The sequence below is a fragment of the Mycothermus thermophilus genome (assembly GCF_041956435.1).
Source record: "Mycothermus thermophilus strain CBS 625.91 unplaced genomic scaffold VTJ04scaffold_1, whole genome shotgun sequence".
NCBI lineage: Eukaryota > Fungi > Ascomycota > Sordariomycetes > Sordariales > Chaetomiaceae > Mycothermus > Mycothermus thermophilus.
The window spans coordinates 1,413,564-1,437,290 of record NW_027191427.1 but is presented as its reverse complement, the minus strand read 5'-3'; the positions used below and the strand labels follow the sequence as shown (position 1 = coordinate 1,437,290).

The 23,727-nt window shown below is 55.2% G+C and overlaps 9 protein-coding genes across 9 annotated transcripts; 3 read left to right on the top strand and 6 right to left on the bottom strand.

Moving 5' to 3' along the window:
* VTJ04DRAFT_518 (uncharacterized protein) lies at positions 1-520 on the bottom strand (the record flags this gene model as incomplete). Its single annotated transcript, XM_069363267.1, has 3 exons — positions 1-156; positions 214-423; positions 488-520. The coding sequence occupies 3 exons, from the start codon at positions 518-520 to the stop codon at positions 1-3; spliced, it is 399 nt and encodes a 132-aa protein (XP_069223128.1).
* Positions 521-1,082: 562 nt separating this feature from the next.
* On the bottom strand, positions 1,083-1,798 carry VTJ04DRAFT_517 (uncharacterized protein; the record flags this gene model as incomplete). The annotated part of the gene is made up of 3 exons (XM_069363256.1): positions 1,083-1,439; positions 1,498-1,590; positions 1,640-1,798. 3 exons carry the CDS (start codon positions 1,796-1,798, stop codon positions 1,083-1,085), a joined length of 609 nt encoding a protein of 202 aa, XP_069223127.1.
* A 780-nt stretch (positions 1,799-2,578) lies between these two features.
* VTJ04DRAFT_516 (uncharacterized protein) lies at positions 2,579-3,256 on the bottom strand (the record flags this gene model as incomplete). The annotated part of the gene is made up of 1 exon (XM_069363245.1): positions 2,579-3,256. The coding sequence occupies one exon, from the start codon at positions 3,254-3,256 to the stop codon at positions 2,579-2,581; it is 678 nt and encodes a 225-aa protein (XP_069223126.1).
* A 3,588-nt stretch (positions 3,257-6,844) lies between these two features.
* On the top strand, positions 6,845-7,582 carry VTJ04DRAFT_515 (uncharacterized protein; the record flags this gene model as incomplete). Its single annotated transcript, XM_069363234.1, has 1 exon — positions 6,845-7,582. One exon carries the CDS (start codon positions 6,845-6,847, stop codon positions 7,580-7,582), a length of 738 nt encoding a protein of 245 aa, XP_069223125.1.
* Positions 7,583-10,197: 2,615 nt separating this feature from the next.
* Positions 10,198-11,070, bottom strand: VTJ04DRAFT_514 (uncharacterized protein; the record flags this gene model as incomplete). Its single annotated transcript, XM_069363223.1, has 1 exon — positions 10,198-11,070. One exon carries the CDS (start codon positions 11,068-11,070, stop codon positions 10,198-10,200), a length of 873 nt encoding a protein of 290 aa, XP_069223124.1.
* A 3,027-nt stretch (positions 11,071-14,097) lies between these two features.
* On the top strand, positions 14,098-15,272 carry VTJ04DRAFT_513 (uncharacterized protein; the record flags this gene model as incomplete). Its single annotated transcript, XM_069363212.1, has 3 exons — positions 14,098-14,360; positions 14,418-15,017; positions 15,092-15,272. 3 exons carry the CDS (start codon positions 14,098-14,100, stop codon positions 15,270-15,272), a joined length of 1,044 nt encoding a protein of 347 aa, XP_069223123.1.
* A 672-nt stretch (positions 15,273-15,944) lies between these two features.
* VTJ04DRAFT_512 (uncharacterized protein) lies at positions 15,945-18,172 on the bottom strand (the record flags this gene model as incomplete). Its single annotated transcript, XM_069363201.1, has 2 exons — positions 15,945-17,970; positions 18,048-18,172. 2 exons carry the CDS (start codon positions 18,170-18,172, stop codon positions 15,945-15,947), a joined length of 2,151 nt encoding a protein of 716 aa, XP_069223122.1.
* Positions 18,173-18,726: 554 nt separating this feature from the next.
* On the bottom strand, positions 18,727-19,319 carry VTJ04DRAFT_511 (uncharacterized protein; the record flags this gene model as incomplete). The annotated part of the gene is made up of 3 exons (XM_069363190.1): positions 18,727-18,800; positions 18,864-18,952; positions 19,048-19,319. 3 exons carry the CDS (start codon positions 19,317-19,319, stop codon positions 18,727-18,729), a joined length of 435 nt encoding a protein of 144 aa, XP_069223121.1.
* Positions 19,320-20,627: 1,308 nt separating this feature from the next.
* VTJ04DRAFT_510 (uncharacterized protein) lies at positions 20,628-23,023 on the top strand (the record flags this gene model as incomplete). The annotated part of the gene is made up of 3 exons (XM_069363179.1): positions 20,628-21,276; positions 21,334-21,859; positions 21,925-23,023. 3 exons carry the CDS (start codon positions 20,628-20,630, stop codon positions 23,021-23,023), a joined length of 2,274 nt encoding a protein of 757 aa, XP_069223120.1.
* Between the last annotated feature and the right edge of the window lie 704 nt (positions 23,024-23,727).

Genomic DNA, 23,727 nt, shown 5'->3' with positions numbered 1-23,727 from the left:
TTATCTCCCAACCTCCCGGATATCCATCAGCTCATGATCAAGTTCCTCGTCGGCGGCCTCATCATCCGGCTCTGGGACTTCCGTGGCCGGCGACCACCCAAAGGCGGAAGCAGCGGGGGAACGTCCGCCATCGTCCACGATGCGGACCTTTCCCTGCTTTCCGGACCGGGTGGTCTTTGGCGTTCAAAAGTCCCGGAAAAACCGGTTGATAACCCTTCGCAGGCCCGGTGACAAAAGCCGGGGCCTGGGGAGCCTGCCCTCAACGACGTCGGCCACGCGATAATAGTTCACCACTGTCACCTTCTGACCGGCAATGTCGAACGAGATGGTCTTTTTCATCAGACTGTTCTCTTTTGCATTGTGATGACCGACCCAGGATCTCATGAAGGGGCCCAGGTTGGGACTGAGAAGGTGTTCCATCGTCTAGGACAAAACATCAACGTCAGTATTGCTTCAGAGAGAAATGGGAACTTAAGAGGTAACTTACCCATTCAACTATGGACGTCGAAGAGTCCGGCATCTTGCAGAGTTCAACGGTAGACGTTGAATCCATTCCCAAACGAGTGCCGATCCATCCAGGTCTACAGATCCCGCCAGCGATTGACGGAGCTGAGGCCCCATTTCAAGATCACAAAGATTGTACTGATCTGACATAGGAGCTTGGCGTTTTCGGCGTTAGGCGCCTGGACGAATGGCTGATTATGAAGCGCGCTGGACCACCAACGCATATAAGAAGAGAAGATGTGGTAAGGAGAGAAGAGAATCAAGAGATGAAGATAGCTATCGCACCAGTGCTCCAAGGACGTGAAAACAAGAAAGTTCCCATCTCATCAGACTTCAGGGTGCATATAAGATTATACAGTATCCGACATAAATAAGGCAACTCAGCAGCGCCCCCGGGTCGATCTCGCACATGCCATGATCTGGCGAATGCCCCACCCATCCCCCGGCCTGTTGTCATCCTCCCTTCAGGCTAACAGTCAGTCCTGTAGTTCGTGCCCCATATTTCTCCCACTGGTGATCGCCTCCTTAATGTCTACTCATCCTCATCCTCATCGTCGTTGTCTTGATTGGCACTCACGCTAGGGTGCTCGACCCTCTGCGCGAGACCAACCCGCCACGACAGCGGCAGGAAACAGTCCGCCATCATCAGCAATCTTGATGTTAACGGCATAACCGCTGGCGGTCAGGTACGGGGCCCAGTAATCGGACAAGATCATGGCGAGCTGGAGGGTGAGATTGGGAGCAAAATGGCGAGGCCGAGGAAGCCTGCCCGCGAGGACATCGCTGACTTTGTAATAATTGATCACCGTAACCTCTTGGTTGGCTACGGTGAAAGTCACCGTCTTCTTGAAAAGGCCATCATTCTTCGCATTCGCGAGTCCCACCAGCGGTCCCGTGAGGGGGGACAGCTGGGGGCGCATAGAGAGTTCCCATGCCTATTGGAGAAGTTAGAATGGTCTTATCTGGAAGAAGATACTGCGTAAGGGTGCTTACCAGTTGCGCGGCGGAAACTGGCTGATCGCCAGGGCGGCAGATCTCTCGATAGATGTCGAAGCTGTGGTTACCAAGCGACCGGCGGTCGCTCCACTTCGCAGGGTCACGCCAGCGGCTGATGTTGCTCAGGCCACCCTTCAACGATGTGAATTGCGCCGCCTTGCGTGGTGGTGTCGAAGTTGTGGCTGTCGGGCGCCTGGGCGAAGGCGTTGATTACGCCGTGGCACACCGCCTTGATGAGAATAACGGCATCCATGGTGGCTGCGATGAATCCGAAAAACGAAGGGATGATGGTGGCCATTTTCGGTCGGCGCTGGTTCACAGGTTGAATGAATTGCTTGCTTTACCGCGAAGGGTGTTGGCGTGCCAGAAGGCGTGCGAGGAGGGCTTCAGACCGGAACGCGGTGATGGATTGAGGCTGGTTGACAGGGTGAAGAAACCGCCTGTGGACCGCTGAGGGTCTGGACCTGATTGAGGGAGGAAGAAAGGTTTGAGAACTTTGCGACCGTCGGCTGAGAGTTTTGGCGAAGCAACCGGCCGAGGGCCCTTGCAGGCGTCGGCTTCGAGAAATTGTCAATGGGTTGGAGATCGTTGAGGAGGTAAGGGTCGAAAACTTCCAGGTCGGTAGCCTGAGTAAGAAGGGGTAAGTGTACGCGAAGCGGGGCAGAAGTTGAGCCTGATCTCTGAAAATCGGACCCTACTTCTAGTCAGTTCTGGGTGGAGGGAAGGAAAGAGAAAGAAGAGGAATTGCAGTGACCCGAGATTTAATATGATCAATCCAACGACAGAAGAGAAAATGTGGTAAAAAGAAGAGAAAATCATCTGTTAGGAAATCCATCACCGTGATACCATCGTGTCCCGGAGATACTCCACATGCTACCAGACCTCAAGCCTATACTATTCTTACAATATCCATCATAAAAGACCAGACCGTCCCCCATCTGCCAACCAAGTGTCTCCCATGTCAGGCCCATCAGCTACTCATCTTCCATCCTGTCCACATCCTGCAGTCCCATGCTGATCATTCCATCCGTCCCTGGTCATTCATCTCTCAACTCTCGCCCTCGTTCTCTTCATTGCTCTACTGAGCGTTGTTGTTCGGAGGGAGGTTGGGGTGCTGGACTTCCGGGGCGTTCCACCAACCCGAGAACCAGCCCGCCGGAAGCACGCCGCCGTCGTCAACGATGCGCATCTGCTTCTTGTGGCCGCCCGCGGTGTACTGTGCGTTCCAGTAGGTCGTCGGAAGCTGGTCATAACGGATCGTCAAGCCAATGGCGAGGTGGCGGGGGCGTGGGAGCCTATCGAACAGAACATCGGCCAGGGCGTAGTAGTTGACGACCATAAAGGTGTAGCCGTTGAAGTCAAAGGAAAGGGTCTTCTTGAGCAAGCCGTTCTCTTTGGCCTCAGCGATTCCAACGCGAGCCCCCAGCACCGGGTACAGCTGCGGCCGGTTGTTGAGCTCGAAGGCACGAAGTTCCGGTGAGATGGGCGCGTCACCGGCCTTGCAGACTTCGCGGTACAGGTCAAATCCATTGCCCATGGGGCGGCGGTTTGTCCATGAGCGGGAGTCCCGCCAACGGTTGAGTCCTCCCGGACCGTCCTGCTTCACGACCACGAAGATGGCTCCGCTGTGCGGGGTTGTGTCGAAGTCGGGAGTCTGGATAAAGGTGGTAATGATCCCGTAACGAGCGGCCTCAATGAGGATGACCGCGTCCATGGTGGTGGCGACAAAGCCGAAGAAGGAGGGATGAGTGGACATGTTGGCTGTGGGTGGTGACTGAGCGATTGCAAAGCCGGTAGGCAAAGTCGAGGAAATTCCCGCCTTGCTGTGAGAGTCGAGGGCGAGAAATAAGAGTCTGGTGGATCGAGAGGTCGCTGAGGCGGATCGAGCAGCCAAGGGTTGATGGCGCCTTGGGTGACAGCCAGGGGTTGGTTGTGGGAGGTCGAGGTGCTTGGAAGTCGGTGCAGCGACTCGCGTGAGTTGTGAGAAGTCACGGCGAGTTCAGAAGCTAATGATTGACAAGTGAATTCTGAGAGAAGGCTCTGAGTCAAGAAGTTATTGCTTCAGTTGAGAAGGAGAAGTGGGCTGCAATCTCGTTGAGATCAGAGTGTGCTGTCGCCAATTTCTGGTGGTGGTGAAAGGAAAGTAGAAGGAGAAGAGTTGCAGCGACGCGGTGGGAATTTAGCCCCATCAGTGCATGGACATACCGACCACGCCGGCGCCGGCGCCGGTTAAGACTTCATCTGGACTCTTAGGTTCTGTGTGAACACTGCTGCGTTGTGGGGGGCAACGCGCCAGAACCTAACAACTGAACACCATGCTGACCCGCTCGAGCCATTCCATCTTCTTTGTTCTCTGAGGTAGAAGAGGAAAGGCTTTCTCCTGGTCAGGAGGAGCGCGTCTTGAAAAACCCAAAACTGGACGGCCCCTCTCGATCCAACCACCAGCTTTTCCCATCCCAAGATATCGAATGCCCATCCAGACATGTTGCATACAACCCAATTGATGTCAAGACAAGACCGATGCCCTAGGCACTGCCTTGCATGCTTGGGGGGCCGAAATTCTCGGAATCGTCTGGAAACGTTTATCTCGATGGCCCATGCAGTTCAATCCCGTGTGGTCTCAGCTCAGACCAGTCCCCTCTCTGGGACACTTCGTACCGGAGTAGGCCAACGAACGAGACATCGCACAAGCTTGACTGGATCCCTCACTGGTCCTTGCCTTCTCAGCATGGTCCAAGAGTCCCCATGGATATAATCCATTGTAGCGCGGGACCGTGTGCAATCCTTGAAGCAGAGCTGTCTGGAACACGACGAGGGAACCAACCAGGTCTTCTTAACGCCCTTTATCCAAGAATCTACGTGTCTACAGCATGAGTCTGGGGGTCACCAAACATGCTCAATACTTCAGTTTGCCATGAAAACTCCAGACATCTTCCCACCGGTTTGGGACCTTTGGGATCACCACATGGAAGTAGCAAGCCATGGTTGACTCATCATCACTCCATGATGCAGCGGAGAGTCCATGACAGACCTCTTTCTCTCCAATTGGACCCGTCGTCATTAATCTGGTAAACATACACCTCTGAATGGCTGTGTTGGTATCATAAGCCGGATGACGCGCTTCTGACATCACGAATGCTGTCATCTTGCTGCTGGGCAACCATCCGGGGAGACCGCCGTTCCTCCATACAATAGAAGAGCAAACGTGTCATGGGACGCGACCTGCCCAAACGATAGAAAGAGAGCTTGGATTCTCGGGATGTTGGAGCAGCAAATTAGGTATTTAATTCTTCATCACCTCTCATTTCCAATTCTATTCCACTCAGTCATGTTCCCGAGCTCGTCATGCCGGTGTCGGTGGTCGCGATAGACCGCTTGGTACCAAGCCAACCTACGATTCAGCCCTGCTTACAGATTGTCAGCGTTCTCTATTTAATCAGCCCTTTTCTGCACACTGTCACTGCTCCAAAGCCACCATCTTCGCTGAGCCAAAATGGAGGCACCCGCGAACAGCACAACCCTGCGACACAAGATGGGGCTGGACCACCCCTTGTCGCGCGCTCGGGACTGTGTCAGCCCAAGCCCGCTCATTTTCAATCATGGCAAGGATCAGGGTATCTTAATTATATGATTACTTTTGGCCGTAGTTGCAGTTTATTCAGCATGCATCACCTGTCAAGAAGGTCGGTGTCCAAGCGTGGTGCAGACCCCTGTCCAGGTGATGTTGAAATAAAGCTGTGGCATGAGTGGGGCGGGATGTAACCCTGCGCCGGACCGGCCCGCGCCAAGATTTGTAGAGCCTCATCTTGGTCGACGTCAGTTGACTTGGCAACCCCCGCGCTCGGAGCAACACTCCTGAACTACGACCTCATGCGTCTTTGCATACAGAAGAGATGGCCCAATTAGGAAAGAGGGGATGGTCGATCGGAGGTTTTGTTGTCTTGACGGGTTTGATCAGGAACATCGTCAGCTTGGACACGTTCAGGCACAGAGGACACGCGACGAGCCAAGGACAACACACATTCTTCCAGACCTGGAGGGGTTATATCTACTGTATTTTGGGCAATGATCTTTGACGCAGCGTCAATTCCTTCTATCTATAGTAGCTTACTCTAACAGTCTCCGTTATCTGACTGAAGACCGCTTCACTTGAAGTGAAGCGCCGCTTGTTTGCATTGAAAATGTGTGTTGGTCGTGGAGGGACAGAGGGAAATATGATGAGAATGGGGTGTAATAATTTTGTTCAAATGAAAAGACAAAGGAAGGTCGGCCGGCCGGCGGGGAAGGCAGACCCCAAAAACCGGCATCTTTAGGTTCTATAACTCCAAATTTTGGCGCACTTCAGTGATCTGGTTCCCAAAATTTCTGCTCCTGGTTTCGGAAGAAATATCCTACTCCTTACTCGACCAAAACTTTTGCTGTGCACCTTTTCCAGTCACACACGTCCACCGACTGGCCACCTCTCTGCGACCAATTCACCACATTCACCTTCACTGATTCAAATCACAAGCTCCGCCGTCACGGCTCACTGCCTCGCCCGACCTTCAGGCAAGAGAGACGGGCCTCTTCTTCAGTAACGCACCATCTTGACTCGAACCTCTCCATTGCCTTGCACAAGCCTTCCACTCAATTCTTGAACAACGAATCGAAGTCGACTCCAGCAACACAACAACGACCGGAAGTTCAGATTTTCCGCTGCACACCTTCAGGCGAGGAATCCTCTCGGATCACATCAAGTTCAACATCTTCGGACCATCTTTCAATCGACAGCTGCAAGTATTTTCTCACCCCGTGGCGGCTCCGGACCTCATGGCAAGCCTGCCTTCAAGGGCTTCGTCACTGACTGCCACGAGCCAGGTCGATCGTTAAGGAAGGAAACAATGCGGCAACCTTCATTCCACGGTTTTATAGCGACAACCGTGGACGCAGCCTTACTCGTTGAGGCTGCTCGAGCTGGTCAGATCAACCTTTGGACTCAGCCAATGACGAAAGAAGAGCGTGATGCCCTCATACAGAGTGGCTCAATATTCGTCTTCACAAATATACAACGGTGGCGTGACAACCTCGCCTGGTCCGACCGCCGAGCGGTCGGACAAAGTGGCTTTGACCTGTACAGAGAAATAGCAAGCAATGCTGCCGAGCGGCTTACACCTGCTGAACGTGTAAGTAACCTAATCCCACCCCATGATCTTGTGTCTTGAGACAGATAGTCCCAGGACAAATCTGGACTGATAATATTGGTCATTTGTCCATGTGATGCTGGGTTCATATACCCAGACCTTCGACGCTAGCAGTTTCGGTTTGCTGACAACACTCCCAGAACGCGGAGCAAGCCCAGTCAAACATGCTGGGCCCCTTACTCGGGCTCCATCTCGGCACCCAAAACTCGAGGCGACAAGGGCTTCTCAAGAAACGGATTTCTTTCGACATCGGTGGGCGGGAATATTGCGTGATCAACTACTACTGTCCTGCGGATGTCCTGGGGGGGTTACTTCGACGTCCCCGTCACACCCCGAACTGGCCGGGGATAACAGCGGCTGCGCTCCCGGCGCACTACTGGGCGCAGCGCGCCAACCGGCGCCACACAATTGCTAATGACAATGGTGTGGCGCCGGCTTGGCAAACGCCCATGTGGTCGCAAGCACCGGAGCTTGCGGCGCCGGTCGCCCCGGCCCAAGCGGCCCCCCAGGTCGTCCCGGCCATCCAGCCGCCCGCCCTGCCCGCCCTGCCTATCCAGCTCCCCGGGGGTCAGCCACCGGTCAACCATCCACCCACCAACCATCCACCCCCAAGCCATCCACCGGCTCGCCAACCTCCCCCGAGCCAGGCTCGCGCTCGTCAATCAGCCCCCAGCCAGTCCAGCGCGACCCAGGCTCTGGCCACGCAGCCTCAACCCAACCAGCCACCAGTCCCTCCGGCGCAGGCAGCACCACAGGTCGTTCCATTCGCCCTCACTCCAGCACCGCCCCGCCACCAAAGGGTCATGTCGGTTGAAGAGCTCCGTCGCCTGGCATTCCGGCCGGGAGCCGAGGATCCATTCATGGGATTTATGGGCGAGGACATTAATGATTATATCGACTAAGCGGGGATTGGGAGACAGGCAGGGGAAAAATCTGAGCGGAGTGGTGTAACACCACATTTGGAGGAACGTTCACATCATCGCTTTTTCTTTTCTTCTTTTCTTCTTTTCTCTTTTCCTTTGGCTTCTTTCCTCTGGCTTTTCAAGACTCCCCATCGGCAAGTTAAGTTATGTCTTTGGCTTGGAGTTTACTGGACAGGATCTTCTTACTCGGTTCGGGATTGGCATGGGATGACGATATTTCATTCTTCACTCATTGGATCTTCTGTAGTTGTATTGTATAAAGTCGAGGATCTGGGACAGAAACCGATGGCAAGACTGATTCACCTCATCTCTCTCCAGATTATCTCCCCAATGCCCTGAGCTCTTCGCAAGCATCACTGGCTCTGGCCATGTGCCTGGAAAAGCATCGCCCTTCAGTGGCCCCCACGACCCTCATAACCGCAGGACTGAGGATTGATGACTGATCTTGACGTTCGATGCCACTGCTCCGTCGTCTATGACAATTGGTCACCTGCTGCCGCAGAATCCACCAGACCGCAGCGGAGAGTCACTCCCTGACCATAGACCTGACTTGTTCTATCCGACCGCGTTTGAAGTGTATTTTCAGATCAATACCGTACTCGCCTCTGTCTCAGTGATTCGATTTCTGTCTTGGTTATCTTACTGGCATCTAGTTTCTGGTTTCTGGTTTTGCTAACAGGTCTTCCAGAACCTGTAACAGATCAATCGCGCTGTCTTAGAACCTTTTCTCGAGACTCACCTCGGAAGTGACCCTGACGAACTCGACGACCAAATAAAACGGAAGATCCCTCTCAACTCGCGGTGGCTCCAGACCCAACAACCGGCTAACGTTCCGTTGAACCAATCCAATACCTATGTCTCGCCATCTCTGGGTGTTTGTTGTGACAAAAGCTATTACTACTTCCAATCCGCCTCAATGGTTCGTGTACAACAAGTCCTTTATTACTGAGCTTCATATGTGACCATGGTCCGAATCGCACATTTCAGCCAGCCATGACCTCCCGTCTGCCTTCATACCTACACTACACTAGTGGTGCGCGGGATCCTCCTCCGCATTTCTTGGTCGTCGTCACCATCGTCGCAGCCCTGAAGTCCGTCCATTGCTAAACGGAATGCACGTCACTCCAGTCCAAGCAATCTACTCGTTGAGAGTGACTGGGATCGTCATCTTCAGGCCAGAGCCTGAACCTCTATTGCTCCCAACATGATTCTTGGTCTCATGCCGCTCTTCTCTCACGCCTTCTTTTTCCCGCGGAAAGACGCGGGCCCATACAAAAGCCTGACGCAGAGCGCCTGCGACCATATAGCGACAAAATCAGCCAGGTAACATCCGCGATCATCCATGGTCCGGACCTTTACCTGCTTTCCAGCCCGGCTGGTCTTTGGCATCCAACATCCCAGGAGAACCAGTTGATGAACCTCCGCAGGCCCGGGAAAAGGGCCAGGTTTTATAGCCTCCCTAGATAACATTGGCCACGCGATCGAATTCAAGACGTTCCGAGGGGTCCGCAGACCGTCCCGTCAGGGAATTTGAAGCGACCAAGATAAATGGCCCAGGGTGAGGCCATAACTGCTGAATGATTAAGAATCTTGGAGCTCTTCCTATTCACAGGGTACGCAACAATTTGCTTTAGGAGGCCATTTGCCGTATATTTTTGTGATCTTGACCTTGAAGGTAGAAACCAGGAGGAGAGCCAGCAGATGTGTTCTGCTTGAGGAAACCGTTCTCCTTAGCCTCCGGTGCTCAGACCAGGAGCCCATAAAACGGTGGGTCGGTGCGGACCACCCGTACCCACTCCCGAAAGAAACGATAGCATTGGGGACGGTTTCGTGGTGTGTTCAAGAATCATGGTGTCGACGGAGCAAGCACGATTCCTTCGCCGGCAACTTCCGAGGCCTGCAAACCAGTTGATGACAAGAAAGCCATCTCACCGCTAGCGGGCGTGATCTGTTCAGCAGGATTGCTTGCTTGTTGTTTCTCTATATATGTTGAATCCGGTTTGTGTAAATGCGCGGCGGTCCGTCCACTTGCCGATGCCCCGCCAATGCTTAATCGTCTCCCGACCGCGCCACGACGCACCTCATGCGAATGTCTGAAACAATGTGTAAGCCAACCTGAGCTTTCTCCATGCAGCCGTGGCCGATACTTACGGTGTCTTTTCCAAAAACGTCAGACTTCGTTGTATCCATTCCGGAGGGGGCGGCGAGTGGGCAGGCTGGAGTGGTAGCTGAACGGCTTTGGGCTGGGAAAGTGGTTGGACGGCTTGTGGCGGGCGGGCGGGCCGACTGGGAGCTGACATCCGGGGGCTGACCAGCGAGGCCTAGCCGACTGGGAGGATCTGGAGGGCCGCCTGGCCCGGGGAATAATAATTCAGAATATTTATTTATTTCTCCTACTCCGCTGTGCCCTTGGTCAGGGCTCGTCGGTCCTTCTTCGGCTAGTATACAGGAAACCGTGCCCGTAGGCCGGGTGAAAAACCTGTAACCCTCCTTTAGAACCACAGATATAGGAATCCAAAAAGCTACAAAAGAAAAGGAAAAGAGTGGCTAGGCCAGTGCCGGCCTGGGGGCCCTCTGTGGCCCCCTGGCCGGTGCTAGCCCGGATCCTCCCCTAAGCCTAGGTCTAGCCTCACGGCTAGCCTATACTCTGGGAGCCTCCCCGACTGTAGAAGCCAGTTCACCACCCCCTTTGCAAGCCTCTGGGCTCTGGCGCCCCTGCCACGCAGAGCGTAGTAGAGGTCCAGGCGGGTCCGAATCGCCCGAGGGTCCCAGGGTCTAGGCCTTGGGGGGTATTGGCACCAAACCACCAAGTGCTCCACAGTTTCCTCGCCCTGCCCACAGGCGCAGTGGGGGGTGTTGACCCCCGGGACTTTAGCCCTGAAAAGGTAGCCCCTAAGGCCTACTACCCCTGCCCTCGCCTGGGTGAGTAGGGAGCTTTGAGCCTTGGTCAGGCCCTGGTGGCGAGCCAGGGCTCTATCAGTGAATAGGGAATCGGGGGGGTCCCAGTCGGCCGGCCTCCCAGGCCGCCTGCCCTGTGCCTGAATCCTTTGTTTCCACCGCTCCTCCCAGGCCTCCCGTAGCGCCTCCTCCGCCGGCCTGCCCCTAGTCCACCGGGCCACCTCCAAAGCCCTTTTCTCGACCTCTGTGGGCTCCTGTGGTCCCTGGGCCCTTTGGGCGCCCCTCCTACCTCTGGGCTTCCTGAACCTCCTGTAGAGCCTGGCACAGGCGTTGGCTATGATCTCTGCAGGCTTCTTGCCCCCTGGTAGGTCTGGCTGCTGGATTCGCTTCTCAAAGTCCGCGAGTCGCTTGTTGAGGTAGAGGTCTAAGGGGGGGACCCAGGCCTCGGTTTCTAAGGTATAGGTGGGTGTAGCCCTGTAGGCCCCTGTGACCACGCGCAGATTGCGGTTTTGGGCCCTGCTTAGGCTCTGGGAGATGCCCTGTGGCCATAATTCAGAATATAAAAGCATTATCGGTCGATGTTTGTCCTGGGCATATCCGGCATCCGTGACTGGTGACATGCTTGACATTTTGCGGTTTCGGTGCCTCCTGTAAGCCAGGCTGATCAATTAACGATTAAAATCCGAAGGTAACATCTCATCCTCCCAAACACAGGTTTAAGCAGCGGATTCCGGAGTGGGATTGGGCTACTTACCATCTCAGCTTGTGTTAGGCGTTCTATGGGATTGTTTGAGATCTCGCGATAAAGATAAAAAAGCCCTGTCTGACCGACCGTCCGGCAGTCAGACCACTTGGCTAGGTCGTGCTAGCGCTTGATAATTCTGGCTCTGTCAACTCCATAGACGTAGATTGCACCGCTCTGGACGAGGGCGGCGTACACGGCGTTTGTTGGAGTATCCATCCACAGGGGAATGTGCCCCTGAAGGGCAGCATCCCCCGTGGTGGCTACGAACCCAGTGAAAGAGAGTGGTCACATTGTGTGTTTTGGAGTTTTCGAGGACTTGCCATTCATGACGGGTCCATAGGTGTAATAATTCAAGACATCGTAGTGCTGTCCTTGGATCTCAAATGAAATCCGTTTTTGATCAACCCTTGCTGCTTCGCGCTTGTGCGCCCAAGGTGGGATATCTTTTTGGCCTAAAGAAACGCGTTGTTAGTCTCATTGTATCTCATATATCAGACATCATGAAAAACTGGCAATCAACCTCGAGCGTGACAAGTTTGTGTTCATCTTACCAACGGAGTATATAGGTAGTGTTTGAGGTTGCGGAGCCTCCGCAGTGCTGTGACCGCTGTGAGCCTCGGCGAGTTCCTGGCCTTATATCATGTGCGGTCGATAGATCGAGTAGTATAGCCCTACGAATAATATGATCATGACGATGGAGGTAAGGAGCGTCATGCAATTCCCGATGCAGCTTTCAACCCCCCAACACCAATTTACTGGTCGTTCAAAACCTGTTGATTCTCTCCACATCATTCTCGAGGGCGTTGAAAATTTCCGCTGAATCCCAAGACTTAGAATTGGAACTGAAGGCGCAGATAAGTCCACCGTCGTGTTGCCAATCTTGAACAGCCTTGGGGCGACGATGCTTCAAGAGATCGTCGGCAAGCAAGTCATCGTTCGGTGCAGGACATTGTCCCATCCTGGCCGAGCTGGAGAGGGGCGATTGATGAGTCGTCGTGAGGTGCGGGAAAAGCACCATCCCTTCCAGTCCAGGGTCTGTGCTTGCGCTCACGAGAGACAACGATGACAAGAAGCGAATACCCGTCGTGATCTCGGGATGGAACGTCATCCATTCCTCAATCCGCAGCCGTGGCAAGTTTGTTTCTCGCTCCCCCGTCCCAGACATTGCGTGACAAACTCACGGTGTGCGAGTTGACATCCAAAGGGGAATAGATGCCTGCACTGCGGCGTGTACCAGGAGAGCCGCATCCCCTGTCGTAGCGATGAAGCCAGAATATGACGGATTGCCCACCATCCAGTTCAGTGGGTCCCTCCACCGCTTGATTGTGCTGAGGCCGTCAACGCCACAAACAAAGGTAGCGCCGCTCTGAATGAGCGTCGCGTACTCTCCCACCGTCCGTTGGGGTTGACATCCACAGGGGAATTAACCCCTGGGTGGCGACGTGTACCAGGAGCGCTGCGTCTCCTGTTGTTGCAACGAAACCGTGGAACGATGGATTTCGCGTTTTAGCTCAATGGGATTTGCGACTTGACCGACAAAGTCCGCGAAACCGGTAAGGGTTGGGATCACATTAGGTTGTGAACCGCTTGGGAGTTCGGCGCCGGGACGAGGGAAGAGGATTACTCAGTAGATTTTTCTTATTGAACAATATATACAATGCATAAGGTAGGTAATTTATTTGGCGGGATGAGCAAGAACGGTGCCCGCGAGACGCTGTGCGTGTTCGCCTCGTCCAACTCCACGGGCTTATATATTGGTGAACCATCCTGCGCCAAACCAGGAGTGCGGAACACATGGGAATATTTATACACCCAAAACTAAAGTCATACGTGACGCTGAAAATGGGTCCTAATCAATCATCATTTGTTGAGTCATAAAGGCATGTTGGAGACAGAGGCTCAGTCATCCACATAGGAGTGAGTACCAGATTGCTTGCAGCAAACTGGGACTCAGATAATCAACAGTTGTCGCAACCACTACTGTAGGATGTATGACACAACTGAAATCATGCCACATCCAACCAGACAAAACTTCATGAATCACTCAAGTCATGGTTGCTCTCCTCTTGGCTCACCACCAATCCAACATGCCACCGACCACAAACTCAGGGGTTTGTTTACCTCCCCTGACATCAATCCCCACCGTCCTGCTGACCAGGCAACATCACCGGACACCTGCAAGGCTTGGCCCGGCCTCGGCAAATGTGGGGCAACGCCAAGCCGGGCCGGGCAGGAACGCGGAGCAAGAGCCCCACTGCAACCCTGATTTTTTGCAGTGGGACGAGAGCCGAAGTCAACGTCATTCCTTCCTGTCGCATGGTTCCGGCCCTGGATTGTCCTTGATTCGACCCCGTCTCGACGCCGGCCCCGGCCCAGGACGCCGTAAAACGCCGACTTTGGACTTCACCGTTGTCTCTGCCGCTCGCTTTTGTCTCTTTCTGGTCAATTGTCTTTCGACGGGCGGTTGCTTTGACTCAGCATGGCGAGGGAGTAATCTCAAGACCCGGGCACGATTCTTCATTCACTTCGACGCTATCCTCGGCAATTGATCTTGGACAAAGCCACCTTGTGACGGCCTATCTACCGGCGTCTTAGATCACCCAAAGGTTGGATGTCAAATTGACTCCGGGACATCCGGGTACCGGAACCGCCGAACGCTAGAGTTCAACAAACAGAGCAGGTGGCCGTTGTTCAACACATCATTACCGGGGCGCAATTGGCAGGCAATCCAGGGCCACACAGCTTCGAATTGAACGTGTGTTGTTGCTTCAAGCCCTGTCACTGCTATCCCATGAACTAGTGGCCGTGAATCAAAACGAATCAAGAATCCAAAAGTCAAGTCAGAATCACAATGCTATCTTCATTCACAAGGGCGTCTGCCAAGTTCCGCCATGGCGCTGGCCTGCGCTCGGGGCTCCAAGGGCTGGAGTGCTTCACAAAGAGGATAGACGGTGTGAGGTCGTTGTCTTATGTCCGGCAATGGCATCAGCCATCCTCGGCAACCCTGGGCTCCGGGTTGCGATGGACAGGTCAAGTCGAAACCAGGATACAAGCACGATGGTTCATCGCAACACCTAGGTCATACACCAGCCAAAAAGATGAGCGCGACTCCAGGTCAGACCATCCATTACAACATCGCTCCCTGCCTCTCATCACTAACAACCAACACAGCCCCTCCACCCCAACCAAAGCCACACTCACCGGCCCCCTCCGCGAGGCCCTCCCCAAAGCCATCACCAAAGCCAAACACACCCTGCACGAAAACATCTACACCCTCCCCAACTTCCTCACCTTCTCCCGCCTCATCGCCGCCCCCTTCATCGGCTACTGCATCCTGCACGACTACCACACCACCGCGCTGGCCCTCTTCGCCTACGCCGGCCTCACCGACGCCCTGGACGGCTGGATCGCGCGGCGTTGGAACTTGAAAACCGTCGTCGGCACCGTCATCGACCCGATGGCGGACAAGACGCTCATGACAGTGCTTACCGTCGCGCTGGCCATGAAGGGCGCGCTCCCCCTGTGGCTGGCCGTGATTATCCTCGGCCGGGACGTGGCGTTAGCGATCTCGGCGGTCTATTATCGTTGGATTTCCCTGCCCCCGCCCAAGACGTTCGCCAGGTATTGGGACTTCTCGCTACCCTCGGCCGAGGTCAGGCCGACCATGATTAGTAAGGTCAACACGGCTCTGCAGCTCGGGTTGATGGGCTTGACGACGCTGGCGCCGGTGGTTCCTGGAGTGGAAATGGCGGGGGTGTTGGGGGTTATGCAGTGAGTGCCTTATCCATCAAAGTCTCATTTTTCTTTTCTGCTCGGGACAGAGGAAGCTGACAGTTCAATGACAGCTATGTCGTCGCCACAACCACCATTTGGAGCGGCGCGAGTTACGTCTACAGCAAAGACGCCGTCAAGATCCTGACCCCGCCGCCGCCGAAGGAAGGAGGTGAAGCAGCCGAGCCGGACGGAACTGACAACGCCGCTGCCGGGAAGGATGGCAAGGATGGTTCGAGGAAAGATGCGAACTAATCATCATCAATATCATCGTCATGCCTGGCTACTACCAACAAGTCGACGTCCGCGCGCGCACACTGAGACTCGGGACTTGGAATAGTATCTCTATCAAGGCACCGTCAATGTCCTGTCCAGTGCTCTGCTCGCCCCTCAGCCGCTAGGATCAGAGGCAAACAACGGGCAAGATGAGTGCATCCCACCAACCGTTCACTCTAACTCGCACCTGCTGCCTGGCCGGTGTTGCCGCGCTGGACTCCACGACAATGCGTCACCCAATCCGCTCACCCCAGATGCAGGTAGTGATAGCACCCTGATTCTCATCTGTCTTCGCCGAAAGCACCGTTCGGCAAGATGGGCAACCTCCCGGAACACAAACAACCACCTCATCCGTCTACTCGCCCGGCCTTGCGTCTGGAGGGAGAACAACCATGTACATAAACCACATCTATTCAGTCAGCTACATGCTAAAAAGGGTGAATTGCCCATATCAAATTCATGTTTTAAATTTCATCCCAAACACCTACTCCCATCAACGCCGAGACATTCTAGCTAACCCCCAAAAATGCCTGCTCTACCAACACCATCAGGTAACCTACAAACATAATAATACACCGCAAACATCCATCATCAAAATCACCACGAACATAACCACAAATCAACCCTCATCCTTAGGTTGATAATCAAGCCTCAAGCCTTCAAATCCTCCACCCTACTCCTCGCATCCAACCCCTCCAAATCCTCCACACCCGACACATCCAACCCGTCCACCACTGCCATCCTTTCTTCCTCTACACCACTCTCAAACACTCCCTTCCTCATCCCCCTCCTCACATACGCCAACAACCGCGTCAGCCCCGCAGGAGTCACCCCTTCAATCCTCCTCGCCTGGCCGATACTCTCGGGCCTTGCCTCCTTCAGCACCGTCTTCTCAACAATCGACAACCCAAAAATATCATCATAATCCAAATCCCCCGGCAGCCGCAGGTCCTCGTCGCGGCTAAGCTTAAGCGCCTCGGCCTGCTGCTTGAGCACGTACGGCTCGTAGATGGTACCGATGGCGACGCGCTCGCGGATGCGGCGGGGGAACGCCTCGTCCGACTCGAGGCCGGGGATGCCGCGGAGCGAGATCAAATGGTCCGCCGTGACGCCCTTGCGGCGGAATACGTCCAGCCCGTTGATGCGGTGCGGGTACAGGCTCGGCGCCACCTCGAGCGGCACGCCCAGCGCCTTCCACGCGTCCGGCTTGAGCAGGGTATCGCGCAAGATGCGCCGCAGGTCCTCGGCGCGCTGCTCATCGTCGCGGAACCGCGCCCAGCGCGCGTCGCCCACCACACCCCACTCGCGGCCGCGCGGGGTCAGGCGGACGTCGGCGTTGTCCGGGCGCGTGGAGAGACGGAATTCGGAGCGCGAGGTGAACATGCGGTACGGCTCCGAGACGCCCTTGGTGACGAGGTCGTCGATCATGACGCCAATGTAGGCGTCAGCGCGCGAGAGGGTGACGGGCTCGAGGCCGCGGGCGGCGCGCCCCGCGTTGATGCCGGCCAGGATGCCCTGCCCCGCGGCCTCCTCGTAGCCCGTCGTGCCGTTGATTTGGCCGGCGAGGAAGAGGCCGCGGATGGCTTTGGTTTCGAGCGTCCGCTTGAGGCTGCGCGGGTCGACGTAGTCGTACTCGACGCCGTAACCCGGCTGGAGCATGATGACGTTCTCGAGCCCGCGGATGGTGCGGAGGAGTTGGAACTGCGCTTCGGCGGGAATGGTCATGCTCAGCCCGTTGGGGTAGATGACGTCGGTGTTGAAACCTTCAGGTTCGAGCCAGACGATGTGTCGACTGCGGTGGCCGAACTTGATCACCTTGGACTCGAGGGATGGGCAGTAGCGCGGGCCTTGGACCGTCTCGCGGATGTGGATCGTCTTGTCCAGGTTGGCGCGGACAATGTCGTGGGAGGCCTCGTTCGTGTAGGTGGCGTAGGTCATGAGCTGGTTGCGCACCTCTGGGGCGTCGTTGAGATAGCTGAAAGGCATGGGCGGGTCGTCGCCGGGCTGTTCTTCGAGAATCTCCCAGCGGATGCTGTCCTTGGCGAGGCGCGGAGGTGTGCCCGTCTTGAGACGGCCGAGCTTAAAGCCTGCCGCGCGCAGCGATTTGCTCAAGCCAAAGGTGGCCGGCTCGCCGATGCGGCCGGACGGGTAGGCCTCGAGGCCAATGTGGATCTCGCCGCCGAGGAAAGTCCCGGTGGTGATGATGACTTGGCTCGCGGGCAGCACCTCGCCCGACTCGAGGCGCACGCCCGTGATTTTGCTGCGAGCACCGTCGGCATTCGGGTCGTCATAATTGTCGGCAATGACAATGTCGGATACTCGGTCAAAGATGAGGGAGAGGTTCGGGTACGACTGGAGTTCCTCGCGCATGTGCTTCTTATACAGGGCGCGATCGATCTGGGCGCGGGGACCCCAGACGGCAGGGCCTTTGCTTCGGTTCAGGACTTTGAACTGAGCGCCGGCCTTGTCGATTATTCGGCCAGCAAGGCCGTCGAGGGCGTCAATCTCGCGGATGATTGTGCCCTTGCCGATGCCACCGAAGCTGGGGTTACACGAGCAGACACCTAGGTTCTCGACGGAGGGAGTAATGAGAGCGGTTCGCGCCCCTTGGCGGGCCGCAGCGGCGGAGGCCTCGGCACCTGCATGACCGCCACCAATGACGATGACATCGAATGGCCTGGCCAGATTCCAATTCACGTTAGACAAGCACTGGGCGCAAAGCATCGCAGGTCGGGTCTTTCTGGGGCTTCTCACCTCGACCCAGACTCGACAGAGGCAAAGGTCCTCTTCCACGCAAAGGAACTTTTTGTTCCGAATAATGGCTGTAATTGCCGCCGCCTTGGCCTGCTAAGGCCTCTAGGAAGCCACAGCATCGTCATGCTGCTAAGTGAGGCGGTAAAGGGTTGGGGTAGTGAAGAGAAGAAAAGATGAAGTCGATGCGGCGTCCGGCGTCCGGAAATCTCCCGGCCGATAAGAGCGATAACGATCCAAATTTCGATGCCAAGCCTGTCCCGCACTGACGAGCTGCTTGGTCTTGGCATATGTGGGGGAGTACGGAGCATAGGAAGCACCGGAAGAAGGAGCGCCGGAAAAATAGGCTTCAAACAAAAATGAAACGGAAAACATAAACAAACAAGACGTCAACACAGAAGAGCCACAGGAGGATCTGACCGTTAAGATATCATTCACACACAAATTGGGCATTGGTATCGTACTCAAAAGGCGTATGTATAGTACACGACATGTCTCGGGTCCATTGACGCAGCAGCGTCCTGACCAGACGACATGTCTAAAGAAACACGAGGAACAGAGACAGTCATGAGCCGTACAAGAGGGGTCGTTGCTGAAGTCGTGAACCATTCCCTCGTCTCCCTTTCCCCCGTCCCAAGCAAAGCCGAGCCGACTTCAACTCGGCTCAGACGTCTAAACACTTTTACTCAGACTGCGCCTGCTCCTCCTCGCCCTGGCCCCGGTTCGGGTTGGGACGGCGGACGACTTCGAGTTTTTCTGCGAGTCGTCAGTCATAAATCCGTGAACCAATGGTCGTATTCAACAAGTGTTGCTACATACGCTGGACGACGCTGACGACCTGGCGGCTGTTGCCGGCCTCATCGACAACGTTGTTGACAGTCACATCACCGTCGACGACAACCAGGGAACTGAAGGGTTAGTTGGACAGTCAGTTTTCCCTTTTTACAGACTCGAGAGGAAGGTCGGGCTGGGCTGGCCTGGTGAGAGAGAGACAAAAACGTACCCCTTGGGCAGGTTCAGGAAGAAGTCGCGCTGAGGGCCCTCCGGGACGAAGGCACGGACATTGAACCAGCTCGTGGTGCGGTTGGACACAGGGCCAGAAGAGCTGGCGACGGCATAGCGGATGTACTCGCGGCCGGTGCTGGAGGCGCGGAGCTCGGGGGTGCCGCCCAGGTTGCCAATGATGGTGATACGAGCGACGCCGCGCTGGGCAGTGGTGCTGAAGGCACGGACGCCAGAGGCGGGGCGGGCAAGGGAGCGGAGGAAGGCCGACATTTTGCTGGCTTTTTTTTGAAGATTGGTTTGATTGAGGAGTAAACTGCTTGGGATTGGGGTGGTGAGACAGTTCGGGGGGTGTGTGGACAAGAATGGCGGAATGTGACGGAGGAGCGGGAGTCGCAGGAGGTGCAGCTGTCGCGTTTGATTTTTTTGCAGACATGATTGCGACTGATTGCGGGACGCGATTTCATGTGGCTTGTGCGGGGTTTCAACCGTTTTCACCCCACCTCAAGTGTGGCGCATGCATCTCCAGCCTCAATGAGTTGCCCAAAAGGGTAATTCCTGGTGTAAGTCAGCACCAGGCCGTGTCATCATCAACCAATCTTGAAAGACAACCTGGAAGTGAGCCAGATGGTGTAGATCGGCATCTGCATTTGCCGGCATGCATCTTTCGAGTATGATTGATTTCTTGTCGGTGTACACCGCGGCCTAAGCCTCGATCCTGCACCTCCTCGTCCCTATCACGTCCCCATCACGTCGAGTGCATAATTTTGACTGAGACAACCTTTGGGTAGGCACTGCGATGTTGATGCGCTGACACTGATACCTGCTTGCTAGGAAAACTGAGAAATGAAGAGTATAAGCCTAACTTGTGATATGGTCGGAGTGTGAGCTCACATCAACAAACACCAAGACGACAGACATTACCTGATGCAACAACACAAACACGACATTCATACCAACCTCAGGTGTTTGCTTCAGCCTCGGCCACGATGCATCGAATTCCTCTGTGCTCCTTAAAAGCTACTACTGCTGCTTGCAGCTGACAGGTCGTCGAGGTGCTGTGTTTGGTCTTTGTTGAGGTGTGCGGCGCCAACACTGCACCACGGTCGAGGATTTCCTTTTTGGGGTTTGAATAGAGCTTCAATAGCCTCTTATTCAGCAATAACCCCTGGTCCATTGCTTCAACCCACATCTCCACCATCACCATATGCCGCGAGACAATTGATAGCTCACTCAATAGGCCCTTCTCCCTGAATAAACTAGCAGTCCAATAACTCAATAACCACAATGTGGGATGAGACAGCTCATCCCACTGCTCTGACGCAGTCCGACTTCATGAACTCTCTTCAACTTTTTATTCCCGTCCATCTCTTCAAACTTCCTGAGCGTGTGTGCCGACCTCAAATCCCACAAGAAACCTCGCCACCTCGGCTTCATGTGGCAGACTGAGAAAGACGTCAACATCAAACTCCTCGAAAACTCACCTGCACCTTTTCTTCATTCTCGTCAACACCATCTTTTCCCAATCTTCACCGTCCTGGAGGCTCTGTAGGACTGCGGCTCAAGGGTTACACCGCAGCCATGGACTCGTTCAACGGTACCACAGCAGCCCCTGGCAAGTGGGATGTCTTCGACTTCACCACCACCCCTCAAGAGCGCATGGGCCCCCCGCCCCCCTATGCAACGCCCGCCCTGCAAGCCAACCTCTTCTTCCGCGTTTTCTTGGGAATCGTGTCCCTCTTCGTGACCTGGGTTCCAGCCCGCCTGCTGTGGCGCAATGGCGAGTTTGCTGGCACTGTCCTGTGCGTCATGCTCATGATCGTCAACTTCACCACCGTCATCAACTCCCTGATATGGCGCGACGACAACGTCAAGGACTGGTGGGTGGGCTACGGTTGGTGCGACTTCCAGGCCTACACCTACTTCGCCTTCAACACAGCCTTCAACATCAGCATGTTTGAAGTCATGCGCGGCCTCGCCTCCAAGGTCTCGCTGCACACTGCCGACAAGCCCTCCCGAAGAGAGGTCCGTCGCCAGCGTCTCATCTCGGCTCTCATTATCTTCACGCTCCCAGCCATTCAGGTCGTCTTGACGTACTTTGCCTCCGTCAGTCGCTATAATATAGCCACTCTGGTCGGTTGCACTGCCGTCTACTATCCCAACTGGATGTACCTGATATTCTTCCTCCTCCCGACCCCTATTTTCGCCATCCTTGCAGCATACTGTGCCGGTAAACTGACCTCCCACCATTTTCTCATGGAGTATCTTGACTAACATCCCTTTCCAGGACTCGTCTTCTACCGCTACCGCAACATCGACAGAACCACCCGGGAAGTCCTCCCAACCACCAACAGCGCCACCGCAGCCCGGCAACACCGGGTGCGCGTCAAGCTGTACTTCATGACGCTGGTCGTCATCATCATCGTCCTGCCGCTCATCATGATCATGCTCTTCGTGCACATCATTGAGGGCGCCCCCTGGGACCGCCCCTACGACTTCGACGCGTCCCACTACGGCCCGGACCCCTACAACATCTACTTCATCTCCTTCACCACCTCGGACAAGTTGACTTTCGCGCAGCTCAACATCGTCTACGTCGCCTCGATCGGCTCCATCGCCATTTTCATCCCTTTCGGCACCACCCCGGAGGCCATCAACATGTACCGCACCGCGCTGCTCTTCCTCGGCCTGGGCTTCTGCTTCCCCAGGCTGCGCGAAGAGTACGTCCCGAACACGGAGCGCGAGTCCCGCCTGACTTGGCCGTCCATTTTCAAGCCCAAGCGCAGCCCCGACGAGAGCTACTTGGGCACCACGTACGTCCTCCTCCCCTTCTCCCGTCTCCCTCTACTGTTGCCGAAACTAACCACCGCCCTACCAGCAGCTCAACCTCCACCTCGACACGCAAAGACAGCCTCCTTATCCCCATCGCTGCACACATCTCACCCTCCTCCACCAGCCAAACCCACCGCCCACCATCAACATCCTCTCAAACCCCGCTTTCCGGTGATGGAGGCACCAATCAAACTATACCCACCGTAGCAGAGCACAACAACCCCTGGCCAGACCTCTCCGCCGACGAGATCGATGCCGCGACAGCCTCCATCGAAAGAGCCGCCCAATCCCCGCTGGCCAGGAACCCGTTATATTCCACCATCCTCCCCTCCACGTCCGCCAGGTTGCCGACAAAGTTACCCTCTTTGGGAGGTATCTTGCCGCACTTCCACCGTCACAAGGATCACCATCAAAGTCATGACGACGAGGAAGCGCAACCCGGTTCCTCTGAACGGGACATCACCGCCCCTTCATCATCATCATCATCATCATCATCATCACCACCGCCACCAACCCAACCAACCTCCGCAGAACCCACCGACAGACAAAGGTCATGGTGGTCCCCCTTCTCCCCTTCCTCTTCCACAGCCAACACCAAAAAGCTGGGCGTCGCCACGCGCGTCTGGGCCGAGAGGACAGCATCATCCGCGCCGCAAGGCAGCGAGAATGGCGGCAAGAAACACAAGAAAGGAACTACCACCACCACCACCACCACCGGATCATCACGATCCCTCTCCTCCTCGAATCCATCATCCAGCAAACAACAAGCCGTCGAGCTCCGGACGATTCCCGAGAGCAGCAGCTCTCCTGCTACCCTGGGCTCGTCATCACAATCACCATCAGCAGCAACAGCAACAGCAGCAGCTGGGTTGGGAGCGGGAGCTGGAGTGGGCGTGGTGATCGTCCAAACGCAAATCGCGCGGCACTGGTCCGAGAACCCCGCCGCCGCTGCCGCCGCCATGCAAAGGATACAGAGAAAGAAACTCCCCCGGCAAGATGGCGTCGTTGGTGTCGGTGGTGGTGAAGCGAGGGTGATAGGGGATGAAGGTGATGATGATATTGTTGGCGAGAATAAGGACGAGGATGAGGAGGAGGAAGAGAGAGCGAGGAGGGATCTTCTTCGCGCCTCGACGGCCGCGAGCTAGGCGCTTGGGCTGCGAAGGTTGCTTGACGAGGTTGCGGCGTCTTCGTCTTCGTCTTGTTCATCTTCGTGTTCAGTTTTTGGTGATGGTGATGGCGGCGATGAGGAGATGGAGGGGTAAGGTAGATGCTGAACCTTCTTTTGCACTTAATTTCTTTTCATTTTCATTTATTGTGGTGTTTTCGGGGGGTTGATCTTACTGTTTCCCGGGTTCCTTGCTCCCTTGGGCTTCAGTTCATCGGTGTATTATGGCCCACAAGAAGAGGGTGTGGTCGCATTGCTTCATTCTCTTTTTTTTCTTCAGCGTTGTTGGTGGCATGTTCGGGTTCAGCTACCTGTCTGTTTACTGTATAGTACAAAGTAGTATAATATCCCATATGTACGAATTCATTCAAACTCTGAGTCTGTGGTGGAGAGGAGAGTCAGAGAGGTACAAGGAGGGATTTATTCAAGGGCCACTGGGGGTCGGTGAGGTGGCGTTGGTGCGGTTCAGGTACATCAAGATCGGGGCACATTTCCTTGATATTCAGGCTCTCATCATCCCTCCATACCATAAGCAAAATATATTCAGACTGAAGATCGCGCAAGCAAAGGACGGAGGAGATGAATACAAATGCAGAATGAAAGACACTGCCAGTGTGTCTCATCTTGCCAACCCCAGCTGTCATGTTGTCATCTGCTCAAATTCAACTGTGATGTTGTCATCTA